The 17,406-nt window shown below is 43.1% G+C and overlaps 1 protein-coding gene across 3 annotated transcripts in view; it reads left to right on the top strand.

Annotated features, from left to right (window-relative positions):
* Window positions 1-1,066: 1,066 nt before the first annotated feature.
* TFDP1 (transcription factor Dp-1) overlaps window positions 1,067-17,406 on the top strand; it is a 40,903-nt gene continuing 24,563 nt past the window's right edge. For 2 of the 3 annotated variants that reach the window (XM_032207357.1, XM_032207355.1), the window contains exons 1-3: window positions 1,726-1,792; window positions 2,453-2,537; window positions 15,009-15,075. In XM_032207357.1, coding sequence (XP_032063248.1) covers window positions 2,526-2,537; window positions 15,009-15,075 — 79 coding nt within the window. In that variant the 5' untranslated portion in view covers window positions 1,726-1,792; window positions 2,453-2,525. Of the gene's footprint in view, window positions 1,081-1,725; window positions 1,793-2,452; window positions 2,538-15,008; window positions 15,076-17,406 lie in introns of those variants that run through there. The other variant, XM_032207356.1, reaches the window with a different exon arrangement.

Here is a 17,406-nt window from a genome sequence, read left to right as displayed (position 1 = left end):
TTTTCAACTGGAGAGTTTTCAAAAAGTGACAGTAGTCTCAGTGGTAAAACTTAGCATGTTGGAGGAAAGGTCTTATAACTGTGTCCAGTCACTTAACATTACCTTTCTAAAAACATTTTGTTTGTTTGTTTGTTTGTTTGTTTGTTTTCTAGTCCCTTTTTTGCCCTGGGACAGACATACCCTGCTGTCTGTTGAGGACATCCTGTTCCATCCTGGAACCTATGGGAGCCTCTGGTGATGGGGATACTGGAACAAAGTTTCTCAAAAAAAAAAAAAAAAAAAAGATGTAAAAAAGTTTAAGTACACAGGCTTGGTGCGTATATATATGGCTTGGAGAGTTGACAGCATCAATAGGAGGAGATGCTGCCTTTTGGGAAGCATTTTTTTCTGCAGCTACCTGAGAGGAAGGTGTGGGGAGCTGGGGTCGGCCTCTTCTCACAGGTAACCAGTGACAGGACCAGAGGGAATGGCCTCAGGTTGCACCAGGGGAGGTTCAGGCTGGCAATGAGGAGCCATTTCTGCTCAAAGAGCAGTCAGGCACTGGGACGGGTTGCCCAGGGAGGTGGTGGAGTCACCGTCCCTGGGGGTGTGCAAGGAGAGGTTGAACCTGGTGCTTGGGGACATGGCTTAGTGGTGACATTGGTGGTAGGGGGGTGGTTGAGGGCTCAGGGCAGTGACAGAGGGCCCGGCCGGGCTGTGGAGACGCCGGGCGTGAGGCACCAGAGGAGCCTCGCACCCCCCCCAACCCCCACCCGCCATTAGGGGCAGCCCTCAGAGCGCCGCCGCTTTTCCCGCCCTCCGCGCGCGCCACCACCACCAGCAGCAGCAGCAGTGCGAGCAGTGCAAGCAGTGCAGGCAGCGCAATGCACGCAGCGCCCGCAGCGCTTCCCGCGCGGGGAGGCGGGGCGCCGAGGGGAAAGGCGCGAAAAGCGGCGCGCATGCTCGCTGCCCTCCCTCGTGCCCGCGGAGGGAGGGCGGGCGGGGCGGGCGGCCCGGAGCGCTCGGCGTGTGCCCGTGCAAGGCACGCTACACCCCCGTGACGTCAGCGCGCAGCGTCACGCCGGTGGGACGCACAAAAGTGTAAGTTTCAATCCCCCCCCCCGCCAACCGTCACCTCCCAACCGTCACCGCCGCGGCCGTTGGGCTAACGGGCGATGACGGCGAAAATAATAGAAATAATTTAAAAATTAAAAAAAAAAAGGGAAAAAGGGTGGAGGGGGTTATTAACGCCCCCCCCCCTCCCTCCCTCCTCTCTTCCAACCGTCGGCGGGGCCGCGCAGGTGTGCGAGGGCCGCGGGCGAGCCCACGGCTGCGTGAGGCGGGGGGGGGCAGGGCCGTGACGGGGCCCTCGCAGCCCTCACCGGGACCCCCTCAACTCCCCCCCTCACCCCAAAAAGCCCTGAGGGGAAGGGAGCGAGGGGGAGACCCGCGGTGGGGTCCCCGCGGCGGCCGTTGGGGCGGTTGCGACCGTTGGTGCGGTGCCGCCAACCCCCCCCCCCCGGGTCTCGTCAGGGAGCGTTGGTGCCGGCTCCCTCCGCCCCTGCCCCCTCCCTCCCCTCCCTCCCCTCCCCTCCCGCCGGGGCCCGCGCGCGCCGCCGCCGCCGCACATGTGCAGTGGGGAGCGTCCGCTGCAGCGCGGCGGGTGCTGGGGTGCTGCTGCTCCTGCTGCTGCTGCTGGCACTGCTGCTCCTGCTCCTCCTGGTGCTGCTAGTGGTCGTGGTGGTGCTGCCCGTGCCGCTCCGGCTCCCTGGCTGGGGGATGGAGCCGGCGCTCTCCGCCTTCGGCCGCTCAGGTGGGTGAAGGGAGGATGGGGAGAGCCGGGGGGGTGCCCTCCTAGGCTGTCGTGCCCCCCCCACGTCTCTCGTCCTCGCTCTCGGTGCCCCCCAAGCGATGCGGGCGGCCCCTGGCTGCCATAAGGAGGAGGAGGAGGAGGAGGAGGGAGGCGCAGGGCTAAGCACGGGTGGTGAGGCCCTGGGCGGGGGGCGCGGAGGGGGAGGAGGGAGGGAGGGAGCGAGGGGGGGGCTGCCCGAGGCGCTGCCAGCCTCTGCCGCCCGCTGCGAGGAGGAGGAGGAAGAAAAGGAGGAAGGGGGGAGGTGCTGAAGGCCCCCCCGGGGGAGACGTCCTCGTCCTCGACTCCCCCCTCCGAGGCCTGCTTGCTGCCGCCAACGGGGGTGGGGAGGAGGCGGCCGAGGGAGCGCTGCCCCCGCTGGGCTCGGCCGGGGGAAGGGCGCCCCGCCAGGGCGACTCCCAGAGGCGGCGCGCCCCACGTGTCAGATCGGCCCGGGGGGCTTGGGGGGCCGGCCGGTGCTGGCACAAAACTTTCCCCTCCTCAAAAACGTTTCTTTCTTCCCAAAGCAGAACGTGTCTGGGGGTAGGCGCTGATTTAAACGGGGAACAAACTTTTCCCTCCTCCTGTTTTTTAGAGCTGATGTTGGCTTTTTTTGCTTTCTAGAAAATAGCATCATTGTCTCCGTGTCCTGCAGCCATCAAGATTTTAAGAGGATTGGTTTCTAGTCTTTGGTAACATGGCAAAAGATGTAAGTATATTTATAGCACGTCACATGGAGCAGCATAGCAAATAGCATGTTTTTGCTTTTGTTTTTATTAACAGAAGCAAAACAGGTCATCCTTTATAATAGTTGACATCAGTGAATATATGAAACTTACTCTCTGTGCATTGCACATCAAGCCAGGGCTATGTTTCCCTCTAGATGTAGCAGCATAGCTTCAGATCTGCAGCTGTTGTCTCAGAGTAATCTTAAGGATTCGCTGTCCCCATAAAAGCACTTGGGTCGTTGGCATTAGGTATATTCATGTTGAACACTAAAATGACTTGGGGTTCAAAACGCCCCCAGAATATTCTGTTTGGGTGTTGGGGTTGTTGTTGATAACTGTTCTATTGTTACTTGTTGACAAAAGTCACAACACAAGTGTTGCTGCTGGCTAGCATTGCCTTTTCTACTGCTCGATGGGACATCATCTATCCAGGGCAGGGAAGTCTCCATGTGTGTTCACCATTTCATCTCCATCTACCAAAAATGCTAATTAGTGCCAGTAAGAACAGGCTTTGGGGACTTTCATCATTGACTTTCATTACCATTCACTTCAAGATTAGTGGCTCTGGTTCTGTGGCCTACCTCCTGAACTTGGTCTTTACCCATTCCAGTGTTTTTTCTTTTTAAAACTGTTTAAACAGGTTCTGCATTTAAGGTGCAGTTCATTGTCACTACCTAAGGCAGCTGGGCTTTCACATTTCCCTATTGAAAAAGAGACAAGATACTATTCCATATGCAAATTAGAATATATCTCCTCTTAGTTTAAAAACAAAAGCAAAAGTAAACAAGCTGACATTCTTAAACAGCAGGGTATGATCTAATGTGAAGTGTTGTAGCTTTCACAGAGTGAGAATTACCATGCAATAGTGATTGTTTTAAGAAATTAATCTTGTAGAGAATTTTCGTTGTTTAGAGGCAAGTGAAAAATATCTTAGTTTGCAGAAACGCAACCAGAAATACATAGTCACTCAAAGCTTGCTTGTAAAAGATAAGGGTGGCCAAGTGTGGTACAGATAGCAGGGTTCAGGGAATGAAAGGCCACATGAGCGGGAAGAAAACGAAAGAGGAGTGGTGGAACAGGAGATGAAATTGCAGCAGTTCAAAGTAATGGGGATATTAGAGCACATTTGTTTAATACTGCCATTTGGAGGAGAGATCAGCTACGTGAAGATGTACTGGCACCTGGAAATCCAGATGAAGGTCCTAGAAAGTCGATGGGAGCATGAGAGTAAGACATTTAAGGAAAAGCCTCAGTTTTGAAAGTTCTAGCTTATTCTACAAAGCAGAATGGTTAAGGGACAAATAGTGTACATGGTAATAAACTTCAGAAATGGAAGAAGATACTATAGATAGGAACAAACAGCTGTTATCAGTGTCTTCTAAGAGTAGAACATGAGCTGCATATGGAAAAGTGGTAATTAGGTCAGACTGTAGGTAAAATTTAAAGTGTTCTTGAGCACTTGAACAGGGTAGGTAGAGAGTATGAAATCCTGAAGGATTGTCTAACCTGTTCTTAAAAACCTCTGCACATATATATAATCCTGCCTCAGGGAAGAAAGGTGAACTGCTTACCTTGTTGTGGATTATCGCATGCCCACCATTACACGAAGTCTAAAATGTGTAATGAAAGCTGGGAAATTTTAAATTCCCAGTCTGATGATGGGCTGCCTTAGGTTTCATTTAATGCTAGAAAATAAAGGTGCTAATTGGTATGTATATATAGTTTTCTTTTCAGAAGGGAAAAGAAGAATAATTTTTTTTTTTGTCCCAAGTCCCAGTTCTTTCCCTCGTGAAACAGTGGAATTAATCGCGATAGAGAAAGTACCACTAAATATCTGGATACTAAGCCTGTAAGGCCTGCTCCACTGCAAACTGACACATTTTGACCCGGAAATACTGCTGTGATGAGCGGCCTGTGCTTCTGCTGTGTCACCTATCGAGTGCAGTCGCTGACTGTAAGATGCGTGGCGAAGAAGATGGCACAGTTGATGAATGCCCCCACCCCTTCCTTCCTTTTTTTGTCCTCAGGGCTGAAATGGCTAAACTGTGGTAAGGACGGGTTGTGCTCTTCATACCCTAAGTCTGGTCTTCAGGTGGCCTTTACGTGGCTGAGCACACCTCGGTGCGCTGCAGCCAGTGGGCGCGGGCTCGGGGTGTGTGCCACGCTCGCTCTGTGCTGCTGGGTCCAGTGCCTGCTCTGGCGCCTGGTGAAACAGGCGGCCCCGCCAAAGAGGAAGGTGTGGAGCCAGGGCTCCACTAGATAACGCGCCTCTACTTAACCCCTCCTCCCACCTGCTACAGGAAAAGAAGCGTTTCTTTTCCTTCGGTTGCTCACTTCCAGCTTTTCTGCTGAAGCCTCTTTATAAGAGCTACCGCTTGAGACAGCTGTTTGAAAGGTTACGTACCTATTAAAAGATGGCAGGCAGCTTCTTTGGAGAATTGAACAAAAGGGGAGCTCGACTGGAGAATACTGGCAAACCCAAGAAAATGGTTTTAAAAAGGATTAAGTAATTACAAAAGTACTGATCAGGTAAGCTGGCAAGATAATGTTTACGAGATATTTGACCAAAGTCTAAATTCTGTTAAATATTACTTTAAAACGTATCCCTCTAATGCTCTTCAGAGTGTACAATAAAAGGAAAATAAGCAACGAAGCATTGATTTCTGGCAAAATTATTTGATTTCCTCTGCCAGGGTCAGGAATCCATGGGGGGGCAGGGAAAGCACCTTAATTAGGAGCATGTAGGTTGAGTTTAAGAGCATAATTGAGACTAATCTTATAGCTGGATACATTGACAGTAACATAAATAGATAAATACCAGCTTGTGAAGGTTGAAGTACTTGTGGGTATGCCAAATCTTATATTTTGGAGGACTGTTACATAAAGGGTAGGAGATGTAGAAAGCAATCAATGTAGAAGGAAAAAGGAGCAAACTCATTTTCCACTGGGGTCTGGTAACAGCAATGAGTGTAGCCATTTCTGGTTGTGGGTGTGTGAGCATTGTGTGCAGCTGAGAACGGGTTCAAACAGAGCCAGGCTTGGAGTACCATATTCAGTTCAGAAGAGCTTAGTTACTAGAAAGACTTGACTTTTTTATCCAATTTAAAGAAACAGTGGGGAAAAAAAAACATGCATGGATGAGGGAACACTGGTTGCAGTGTCTGAAGAACGTGTGCACCATGGGAGCAGGATTGTTCCTCTGCTTGTCGGAGGCAGGATGACAGCTGGTGTTCAGCTGAGGTCAGTAGAGCTGGGCACAGCTTGATGTGTACATTTGCACCGTGTACATCTTTGAGAGCACTGGACAACAGCGTATGGGAAGTTTCTTGGTCCGAGACAGAGGTTGTCATTGTGTGCAGAGCATCTCCAGAAACTCCAGCTTAGCCACATCCTCTTTCTGGATAATCAGTGTCATTCTCAGAGTCTTTGTCGAGTCTCCTTTAAACTCTTCCACTACTTTTACAGATGTGGCACCTTGCAGGCAGGAGCTGGAGGAGCCAAACGAACATGCCAAGGTGCTCAGCTGACTTGTGCTGCTCACAGGATTCACGGATTAGCTTGCTGGGGCCCAGCATAATTGAGAACTAATTGCTGACCATTTTTGTGCTCAGTCATATATTAGAATCACCTGAAAATTCAGATGATACATACTTTTTAGTGTCTATTGGTTAGCTGATACACCACCACTACTCAATTAACAGCTTCTATACTGTAGCTGAAGATCCAGCTTGTGGTATGACTCTGTTTCTGGTTCTCTTTCTGTCCACTTCTGCTGCAAGTGAACTGTGTTGAGGCCCCTCAAGCAGCCATACAGAGAAGCTTGTGGTTCTTTTCCTTAAGACTCGTTACACAATGGAAGAGAAGAAGCAGGGGTCACTTTCAGGCACTGAAACTGTTAGAAAGCTGCTGTCCAATGCATGGTATTGCAGCCAGGTGGGAGAAAAAACAGGACTAGACAAAAGGAGTGAGTAGGGTTCCTTCTGAAGTTGAAAATTGCATGTATTGAAATGCATTAATTACATAAATAAATACTCTGTACATAGTGGCAGGTGCTTAGGATGTTTCTGTTATTCACCTTTATTGCATGGACTGTTCCCAGTCATGAAAAAGAATTAAAAAAACATTAATGAAGAACATGAAACAATAAATTAGTTTTCAACTGCACAATCGTTTTGAAGTGAAACACCAGTGGTAGTCTCCAGAACTTCTCACGGGTTGAAATATCTTTCTTGAGAGCTGTTCATCTGGAAAGCTCACACATGGTACTGTTTCATAGGTAGCAATGGTTTGGGGTAACTGGCTCTAAAATGGGATTTTCTTTTCTTTTGTTTTATTTTACTGCCATCATTTTCTTGAATCCCTTTCTAAGGGCTTTTTCTCTTAATCTCTAGTTTGCATAAAGCATACTGTCTGTCTTCAGTGTTTAATGGTGCCTTTATTGATGTCTTTGAATACCAGAAACAGCCCAGATATCAAACTTTGCAAAGGAAACCCTGTGCACATGTGTAAGTCCCAAAGACACAGTGGAGGAAGTTCTGCTGGCACAAAGTTCAGCACCTGGTCTAACATCACTGTTTCAGAACTCTAGAGATACAGGGATTACAGTTGATGGCTTATTTTAATTGAGTATTCAGAATACATTTGGGTATGTAATTTTATCTTAACGGATTTATTTCATGGTATTATTTAAGCAACAGATATATAAAACAAAAATCAAAAACCAAAAACAACCAGAAAACAGCAAACTGTAGTTTCTTAAAGCCTTACCTGATTAGGTCAATAGGTGTGCTAAATCTAGGGAAAGATCTGTAGGTCTTTGCTTCCCTACCAGTAAATTTGCAGGAACACAGCAAAAGTTGAGCTTTTGGTTGCTTTCATGTGGAGCGTGTCCATCACACATTTGAGCAAGTCTTCATGGTAAGAGAAGGTTACATTTGGGATAGATTTAAAAAAAGATCCTAATGGAGTTAGGGAATAGATTGAGAATCTTTTTTACATGATGCACTCTGAATATCTAGGAAGTATTGAAAACCTTTCAAAACATTTTGCAGGCTTCCTTTTAAAATACCAGCATGTGTTTCTCCTTTTATGTTTATTTTTGGTTATGTACTGGGAATAGCAGTGAGACAGCTTAGATAAATCAGACATTTAGTGGATCTCAAGTGGTTTGTGCACCTTTTTTTTTTTTTTTTTGTACCGTTGTAGTTCAGTGACTTCTCGGTATCTTCATTTATTTCTATTTGACTTTAGTCAGTCCTGACATGTTCAGAGGTTGGTAAACTGAAGATGAAGTAATATGAAATCAGGTCTTATTTAAAAAAAAGGCATCTCAGTCTAGGATTTCAAATGCTGTTAGAATGTTTTAAAATAGGCCTTGCTGAAGAACACAGAAGGAAAATGATCTTTAAACTCTCCTTTCTGGGTTGTAACTACACAATAAGAGTGTCTTTTGCTTTCCTTGTTAGTTTGTATTTATTAAACAGCAAATAGCAACTCTGAAGTTACCTATCACCTTGCTACATTATTTGCAGAAATAAGTTATTTTACTATAGCTTTTAAGTGTTCAGCATCTTTATTAATTGTATGTGTAGTTAATTGTAGTGGCTTGCTATATTTATTTATTTGTAGCATTACTGAATAAATACACTGTGTGCTGATATCTTCCCAAGCTGAGCAAAAATGCCAGCTTTTAAAAGTGAAGTTACACAAGGGACTAGTGTTTGTATTTGCTTGCTTGGATATCACTTAATGGAGATTTATTGTGGGTAATTGAAAGCGGGAGGGAAAAATGGGCCAATCTCTGCTAAACATTCTCAAAGTTTTTCTCAGTGACTGAACAACTTGATCTTAAAGGTTGACAGTGGTCTGTGTCCCCCAAAAGCCTGCCAGCTACTTGTCTAGTTACACTACAGTTGCTAAGCCTCCCTGCATCGCAGTAATGGTTACGCAGACTTAGGAGGAAATGGTGCGGGCCGCTGTAGCCTTTTAATGCACTGATAGGGAACTTGGTGAGGCAAATGGCTTTGGAACGAGTCTTGCTTAACGTGACTTGTTGAGTTCTGTGTTCAGATGCTATTGAACAAACTACTCCGAAAGATTTTGATTTGGTTGGGAAAACAAGTCTATTGAGGTCAAATCTAGAACAGCACTGGGAGCTAGCTGTGGAAGTGGCAGCTGCTGCTACCTCTTCGTGTGTGGTACTGTGGACAAGAGGATGCAACTTGGGATTTTCTTTGATCATTTTGCAGTAGAAATGGCAAACCATGGCTTTGGTCACACTCACCTTAGGAATCCTGTATTCAGTATTACTTCTTATAGCTTTGCAGTTAGTCTGGGGGCTCCAGCTTTAACACATGCAAGGATTGTATCACTTGGGCAATTCATTACCCTAAGAAACAATCCAGCATAATAATTTCAACTCCTTTGGTATATTTGATCTGTGTGACTACTTAGATTGAGCCACTATTTGATTCTCTTCAAAATGAATTCTTCGTTTAATCTTTGCTAGGGGTGTTACTCTGTTTAGAAAATCAGCCAAAAAAAAAAGCTAATAGTCCTGACATATTCCACAACAGAGACTCCCTCAGGTGTCATTCTGTCTGTAGTCAGGGTTCAGCGTGTGTGTAGTACCAGTGGGGCATGTATTCAGAGCAGAGACTGACACTGCTTAACCAAGCTGCTCACCTGTTTAATTTTTATTAATCTTCATGGTTTTCTGTGTGATCCAGGTCTTTTAATGTATAGCATTTTGGCTACACCTTGCATAGGTTAAGGTGCTAATAATTCAGTTTACTCTTTGGGAAGCTTGTTTCAATGGTACAGGTCATTGCCAAGTGGTTGACAAGCACATTTATCTTCGTGGTGCTGCTGTGAGCTGAGGATGTGGTATGATAACTGTCGCTGATGAAGGCTGCTCAGAGGCAGTGAAGTAACACATCTGAGAATTTTGCCAGATCAGACTCCCATAGCCTGACTTTGAAAGTTCTTTTGTGCTACTTTGTACAGTGAGGCATAGTTCTCACTTCATTTGCAAAATGAAATTCAAATGTTTTAAATTTAAGAACCCTCTTTCCTTTCCTGCAGTGCTCTACTGTATTTCTTGATTGCCTTTTAATTTCTGTGAAAAATGTCCCATAAAAATAGGCTCCTGAAGTTATATGATGATTCATTCCCACAGCATACTTGCTCCAGTCCCTGAATGAGATGAGAGTCTGATGGGAAAAACAGCGTATGATCATCTTATTTCGAGTAACATCTGCATGTGGGTAGGGGGGAGAGAAGAAGTGAAGTTGTTTAAGCAGCATTATTCCTGATTATAAGTTTTCTCCATCTCATAGCCATGCTAATTTTTCACTCTGTGTGTGTGTTGTTTCCTGATAATAACATAAGGCGACCTCCCCTCCTACGTTGTCATTAAAGCAACACATAGTAAAATGGTGTGGCATGGGGCCTGTCATGTAGACAGTCAGATCCCAGGGCCTGTCATTCTGTGGTGGTCATCTAGGTGCAGTTTGCACCAGAGGCGTGTGGATTTACTAGCTGACTTTGCAAATGCCTGCAGACAGCAGAGGCATCCTCCTTGTGAGTTTGACATGCTCTGGGAGGAAACGTGCTCTAATGGGAATACTTTTCCTTTCCAATTTTTCCATTCCCTAGTTTTGTCTTTACTGCAGCGCTGAGTGCCAGCTTATTTACCCTTTCAGTCATAGCTTAATTTGCAATAGGAAGGTGAAAATACCTTCCCAGTTCCCATGTTGTTCCTTTCTCTGCATGGGATCCAAACTCCTGGTTCTGTTAAAACTCTCTTCGGTTCTCATGAGTTGTGTTTCCTGTACTTCTTCAGAGACTCCCAGTTTCTCTAACCTCTGCACCTCATCTGTCATTTCCATTTGATTTTCTAGCTCATTTTCTGTGTCTTCCCCCTCCAGTGCCAATGTTTTCGGCTTGTTTCTCTGTCCCATTCTGACTTCTATTCTTTAACCAATGTTGTGTATTTTGACCTAATTCTAATGTTTTGTTGTCACGCCCAGTCCTGTGCATCATTTTAGTGGTCTTAATCTGCAGTTAGCAACTTAAAGCTTTCTGAGAAATACCTTTTGGCAAATGCTTGTTTCCATTTATCTCAACTTTTTTCCCCCTCTTGTTTCAGTTCTTTCTCACAGAGCATACTTAAAAACACAAAGAATGCTTCAAATTGGGCTCACTTACTTAGGAGCAAGACAGAAAAGGTATTTCTGTGGCACAAAAGCAGCTTTCTGTTCCCTGTATTTGCTTATCTCAGTGTGGTGGTGGTGACCTTCCTCTCAGGTTAAGCCTGACAGACATAGGACATGTACTTGTTCAGTCTCATTTTAGTCAAGCTTCTATACCCGGTCATGCTTTTATAGGTTCCCTGTCCTTCTGTCCATGTTCTGCTTGAGACTCTTCTCTTTATAGTTTAAAGGTGTAGTGAATAACTTTATGCCAGTTTTTTGTATGGAAAAAGAGTTGCAAGTCTGGAAAGCTGGGGAAGAAATGTTGTTTTTGTTGTAAGGGTGTTAAGTTTCTAGTGCATAACTTCAGAGATCGCAAATATTAGCTAGCTAGTAAGATATTGAACTCTCAAAAGTCTCTACATTTCTAGCAAATTTTGTTACAGGTTTACTTTAGTCCCAGCAAAAAGATTACTTCCCAATTGACTGACTTCCAGTTTTTCAGTTTTTACTTAGAAACAAAACAAAAATAGAATTCCCATTCCATTCGCCTGCTGGTGGCCAAACCTAACTTAGTGATATGTTTAGCTCTTCAGTTGTTTCCTTTTCCTTAGAGGTTCTGAACAATGTGATATGCTAGATCCTAGGTGGTAGCTGAGGTCTCTACTCAAACTTAGCATCCACGGTTAAAATTAGCAGCTTTACTGATTTACCCAGTGGTCTTTAACCTTCTACCTGTGTTCTCCACAAAGGAGGAGATGAAAGTTTTTGCTTGGAACTGAAATCATTACAGCTAAATGCTATGTGGAGCACCAGAAGCTATTTTTATTATGTTATTGTTCGTTTTCTTGAAATGTGAAAAGCAGAAAGAGTAATGTACCTGTTACCTGTTTCAGATAGTAAAGGTTTCTTTGTGTAGCTTACAGAAGGATACACAGCCAACGTCTCTTTGAAGAGGAAAGCAACATCAAATTGTGAAGTTACAGACGACTAAGAAAGCCTTCAGAATCAAATATTAAGATCATGATAGCATTTCAAACAGCCCTGACGTTAACATATTTTTTGTTTCCATTTTCTTCTCATGATTCTCAACTTCAAGATGCATAACTTCCTTTAATGTTATCAGGTGGAAAACAAAATCAAAATACCTTGATACAAGTACCTTGATAAGGCCTGAAAACTAAGTGTATTTTCCCATCAGCAAAGGATTAAACCCTACTTGGCAGAAGGTTACTTTTTTATTGGAGAAAACAAACAAATACTCAAATACTTCTTTTGCTGGTTGTAAATCAGTGACTGTGATGTACCTAAGGGGAGCTGTGGTCACATTCCCCTCTTGAGTTGTATTTTCTCGCTTCCTTCAGAGCACTGGTCTGTGCTAGATATATTATGGAGGAGTAATCCTGGATTATCTTCCCAAATAACCTACCTTGAAAAATAGTGGGAATTTCTGTGAATTATGCACTGAGAGATTTTTGCCTAGTAGTTCTATTTTAGACCAAAGATACTGGGTCTTAGTATGGGAGGGAAGTTTTGCTTTTCAATTCTGTATCTCCAAAAGCTAGTGACTTTGAAGAGACTTAAATAGTGATAAATTTTGCTAATTTAGAATCAAATGATATAACCAGAATCATGAAATGCATACTGAGCCTAGAGTAGCAGGATTTCACTAGAAATGAAATCAACTTTCATCATGGATAATAGCAGCTGGGGGTGCTATTCATTATGGGATTTGACAGTGTTCTTTCCAAGCAGGTCTCTTGGAGCCTTTCCTAGGCACACACTTAGGAGTCGAACATTTCCAGCCATGTAGCTGCCAGAACTGAACCTTCAGCAAGACTCTGGTGTGCAAGGTGGAGGAACTGTAACTGTTGTAGTCTTCTTCAATTTGCTGGTGGTTCTCCAGTGATTGCTGTTCTGTTTTTTCCCAAATTGCATTCTATTGTTGATTGAAATGCAGTGTTTTTCCCCAGTGTTTCCCAGTTTGTCAGTGACTTGCATAATTGCAGTCACACAGAAGCATGATCCTCAGGGTATGTGGCACCAACCTGACCCTGTGTAATGCTAGATTGCGTTTCTAGAGTTGAACGTGGGTTTGGGGAGTTTTCATGGCATATCTTAATTATGTAGAAGAAAACATGAACCTTATTGGATGATTTGATACTACAATGTGTTGGTTGGTTAAGGATAAAATGAATTAATAGAAATGGTTATATTGGAGATCGTTCTAGTTTAGGAAAAAACGGGGGACCGAAGAATAATTGATTACCCAATTACCTAATTTGCTAATTATTGAAATACCTATTTCAGCAGTGACTTGCTTTTAGTACTTGAATTTGCTGAACAAGCTCACTGCTCAAACTTTTGGACCATCACTATAACTGACATGAAGCTCAGTGCAAGTTTGCTTTCGCATATTAAAGTGATGAATGGATTTAATAATTCAAAAGCTTTAAATTCATCTCCTTCTATGATGAAAGACATTACAGATTAAACCAGCCATTTTCTGGGTGTTCTGCTAATGACAAACTCAATGTAATGAGTTTTTATATTGTCTTATATTTTTGTTGTCTTTCCATTGTCATTGGTATGTTTTTGATTCTTATGGACAAGAGAAATGGCAGGAGTCCTCGGACAACAAACCTCTTCTTTCTGCTGTTGAACAGAAACTGAAGGATTGCACTTAAAAAATGCGATGACAAGAAGGCTGCACTTCCTGTGTGGTTTAACACACTGGTTGTGAAACAGAGGTGGAATTGGGAGTATAATGTAACACCCTAAAATTTGGCTTTGTCTTCAATGCATTGAGTTCCAGTGTTCTAGAAGGTCCTGTTGCCTATATTGGTCCTACAGAATGCGTTTCTAGTGACATCTTTGCAGGTGATATGGATTAGTACCATCTTTCTTTGACGGAGCTTGCTGGATGTCAGCTCTGGTGCCTGGGAATAGGGCAGCAGAGCTGCCTTTGAATCTCTGCTGTTTGTATAACAGAAAGTTGTTGCCGTTTCATTAAAACCAGGCTATTTCATTATTTTGGGAGAGGGAAGGTTATGAGAAAGGAGGACAAATGCTACAGGCTCTTCATTTTACCTATCACTTTCATTACCTCCTCATTTAAGTTTCCTCTGTGTCACCAGGTTCTCATCTCTGCCATGCTATTATAGGCCGCTGCTCTTTGTTTCCCTTCACAAAATTTCTCCTCTTACTTCCCAGCCTGTCCCCAGCCCTCTGTCTTCTTTCTCTTTCTTCCTTTCATTGAGGAGAGAAGACTGTAGAAAGTTTCCCATTTTGTAAAGTTATATCTTAAGGATTCATTGCTGCCATACACCTGGATAGTAACAGCACCACAGCATCCTCTAGTGGCTCGCTTGGGTTGCTGAACTTCTGGCAAATTACAAACAGGACTCTTCAGGTAGGTAGGCTTTTACGGGGAAACCTTTGCTGCTGGCTGACAGCAGACCACTTAACTGTATCTTAAAGATGCGCAGTAGCCTGCAAGTACAGGCCATGTAGAAAATACAGCTAGGGACTTTTCACCCTCTGAACACCACTTGCTAAACTCTGGTAAGTACAAGTGTTGACTTCCTTGCTGTTCTTTCTAAATGGATACAGTCTGTTTGTCCCGTGTTCATTATTCTTTCAGGGCTGTTTTGTCTGGAGATAACAAGGAGTTGTGGCTTTGTTTTTTCTATCCAGTATTATCTTTTAAATTTCCACTATGAGCGTTCTCAAGGGATGATGATTACTTGATACACTTGTATGTAATCCGTTGTTTAAGAGCTCTGCAGTTTGATCTTTAAAAAAAGAAAAAAAATGAAAAGCTCAAAGTGTTACTTTTTAATGCCATTTTCCTAGTTAAAATGTCTTAAGGTGCTCTTTACCACCTCTGTTGTCTTTGCTGTAACATTATTAACAGGGTATTATTTCCTACATAGCAAAAGGTGTAATCACAGACGGCAGTGGTTCTAAATAGGGGTGTTCAGCTGTCTCTTAAGGCAGTGCATGTATGCTGTTAGGGCACAAAATAGCAAGGTAGGTGTAAACTGCTTTTTTGCTTGCTTTTTAAGAATAAGTATTTAAAAAAATCAACAGATTTTTTTTTAAAGTTGAGAAATACTGTGCCACAAACAGTGCAATTAGTGGCAGATTTCTGAGGAACTGAATAGTGGCAGCAGAGTCTTCTTGTGTGATTGCTTCCATCTTTAACAATAAAAGGCTATCAGTGTTTGTAAATGTAATAAAAGTTACTTTCTTTAATAGGCTGGACTAATTGAAGCCAATGGAGAGCTTAAGGTGTTTATAGACCAAAACCTAAGTCCTGGAAAAGGTAAGAACACAATTTTAGTAAGCCTGTTTCTTGATTTTTAGTTGTTATGCTTATTACTGGCTTTAAAATACTTTCTTAGCATAGCTTTGTAAAGCTTTTCTCAAGTTATATCTTGTGTACTCAGCAAACAAACTGTAGGTTTTGTTATGGTTTATAATTGTCTATAAACCGAGCACAAAGTTCAGTTGTGGTTTTACAGTCATCCCATATGAGGTCTTCTCGGTAGCATAGCTATAAGTATAAAGGCCACGATGGCCTAAAACAGCCTTTGGGGCAGTACGTACTAGCAGTGGAGAAAAATGCAGGGGTGTAACAGTTTAAAATGGGCTGTGACAGGTTTTATGATAGGGCATCCATTAGTACCTATCTGAAATAGTATTTGGAACAGAACTGTTTTGGACTTGCTGATAGTGGCTGTGCTTGTATGATAGTGTAATGTAATTAAGCAATTTTATAAAATGTAGGCTACAACACTTCAATTTGACATGTACACTCAAGAAACTAAGAGTATCTAAATGTTTGGAGAGCTGTGTGTGCTGTGTGTTACAATTAGTATAACTGGGGGGAAAAAAACAGAAGCATGTTGAGTTCCAGTGCCTGCAGTTCTAGACAGCTAAATAGAATCTTTTCTAAATTGATTATGCTACATATCAAAATCAGATTTTTCTTCCCGGTATTCTTATGGGAAGGTTGTTTCCATAGTGAGACTCTGAAATTATTTTCTGATTTCCAGTTAAGTATATTTTTGCCAGTTTATGCATCTTGCTGGTGGCAGTGTTATTTTTTCAGCTTAATAGTTTTCTCCAGTGCGTTTGCCTACTCTTTATTAAGAACAATTGTGTGTCCTAAGTCTTTAGTTTGACAAGCCATCTAGCCATTGTTTTCTAGATTTCGCATCAGATGGGCTCTTTGTCCATGTGGTCAGTCTTTGAGCCTGTTTTAGTGCTTTTTATCAACCTTCCTGAACACAAGTGTCCAAAATTGTATATATGACTGCAAGTGAAGTAAGTGTTGGTCATACTTTCATGGAGGTGCCAGTTTTTTCTGTGTAACATCATGTTTGTGGTCACATTCATCTCAGGGTAGGTTTTGGTGGGATGGCCATTTTCCTTTGTTCCTTCCAAATGCTGCTAAGTCTGGTTTATTCCCGTGTGACAGATGGCATGCTTTGGTAAGTTGTACTAAGTAGGGAGAAATTTATTAGGTCTGACTCGTTTTGCTTCTTCTTGTCTGATGTTCTCATAAACTTTAGTGTTGACAAGTCCATTGACTTCATGCATTGTTGGATTACCCCATCCTCTCGGATTAACCCGTAGTCTAGTTCAGGGGAATTTAGGTCTAGTCTTCTCTGTCCTGTTCCTACAAACCCGTATCGTTTCTTTTCACAACTCACAGAACTACTTCTAATTCATCAGCGCTGGTTTAACTAACAACTTTTATTTTTAAAGCACGATCTGACTTCATTTATGAGGAGAAAATAGTTTAAAAATTACTTCACAACATCTGTTTTGCATAGAGCATGTGATTGAGTAAATTGTCATGGAGATAAAACACCATTCTAGAAAATGCTTCAAAGATGTCTTTCTTGCTTTAAATGCATCTTTAGTGCGCAGTAAGAGGTATCAGTGGAAATGAGCTGGAAGCTTGTGTATTCAGAAGTAGCTGGGTGTAAATTCACTTATATTAATGGAATGTATTTCCATTAATGGAGTGCAGCACCTCATTTAGCCCCCCCCAAAAAACAGCATGCTGTCAAGTGTCTCAAGCAAGGTGCAAGTTTTTCTTTTGTATTAGGATGATGCCATTAGCTCTGCTCACTTGAAGGTTCTCTCTCCACTTCTGTTCCTTCTCCACTGAGAATTTATTCTAGAAGGCAGATTCTCAAAGTTGAATCTTGGAAAAGTATCAGTGGAGTGAGACATCAATTACATCAACTTGATAGGAGGCCATATTGATTCCCAGATCTCATGAAAGTTTCAGAAAATGTACCATTTAGTTTTTCTTCTTGATACAAATGTATTTGTAATAAATTTCTTCAGTATTCAAGTATTTGTCAGTCTGTCAGTGAAGAAGTATTGATAATGCAGGTTTCCAGTACATCTGGCTCCAGGGAGGTCCTGATGGAAAGATCTATGTTCTCCTGGAAGTCCTGTTTTTTTTGAGAGGAGGTCGTGAAGTATGAAATTGCATCTTAGTGCAGCTTTTCTGTTAATTGCCAGGTCTGCTGAGCTTGCAGCCTGGTAGGGTTAAAGTGGCACAATTGCAGGGGTTTGGTGTAGAGTGTTTGGTTTGGCACAAGGTTTTGGTGTACTCGGTAACCAGGAAGGTGGT

Source organism: Aythya fuligula, chromosome 1 (genome assembly GCF_009819795.1).
Source record: "Aythya fuligula isolate bAytFul2 chromosome 1, bAytFul2.pri, whole genome shotgun sequence".
Lineage (NCBI taxonomy): Eukaryota > Metazoa > Chordata > Aves > Anseriformes > Anatidae > Aythya > Aythya fuligula.
Note: the sequence above shows the minus strand (reverse complement) of the source record. Positions and strands in the feature narration are given on the sequence as shown.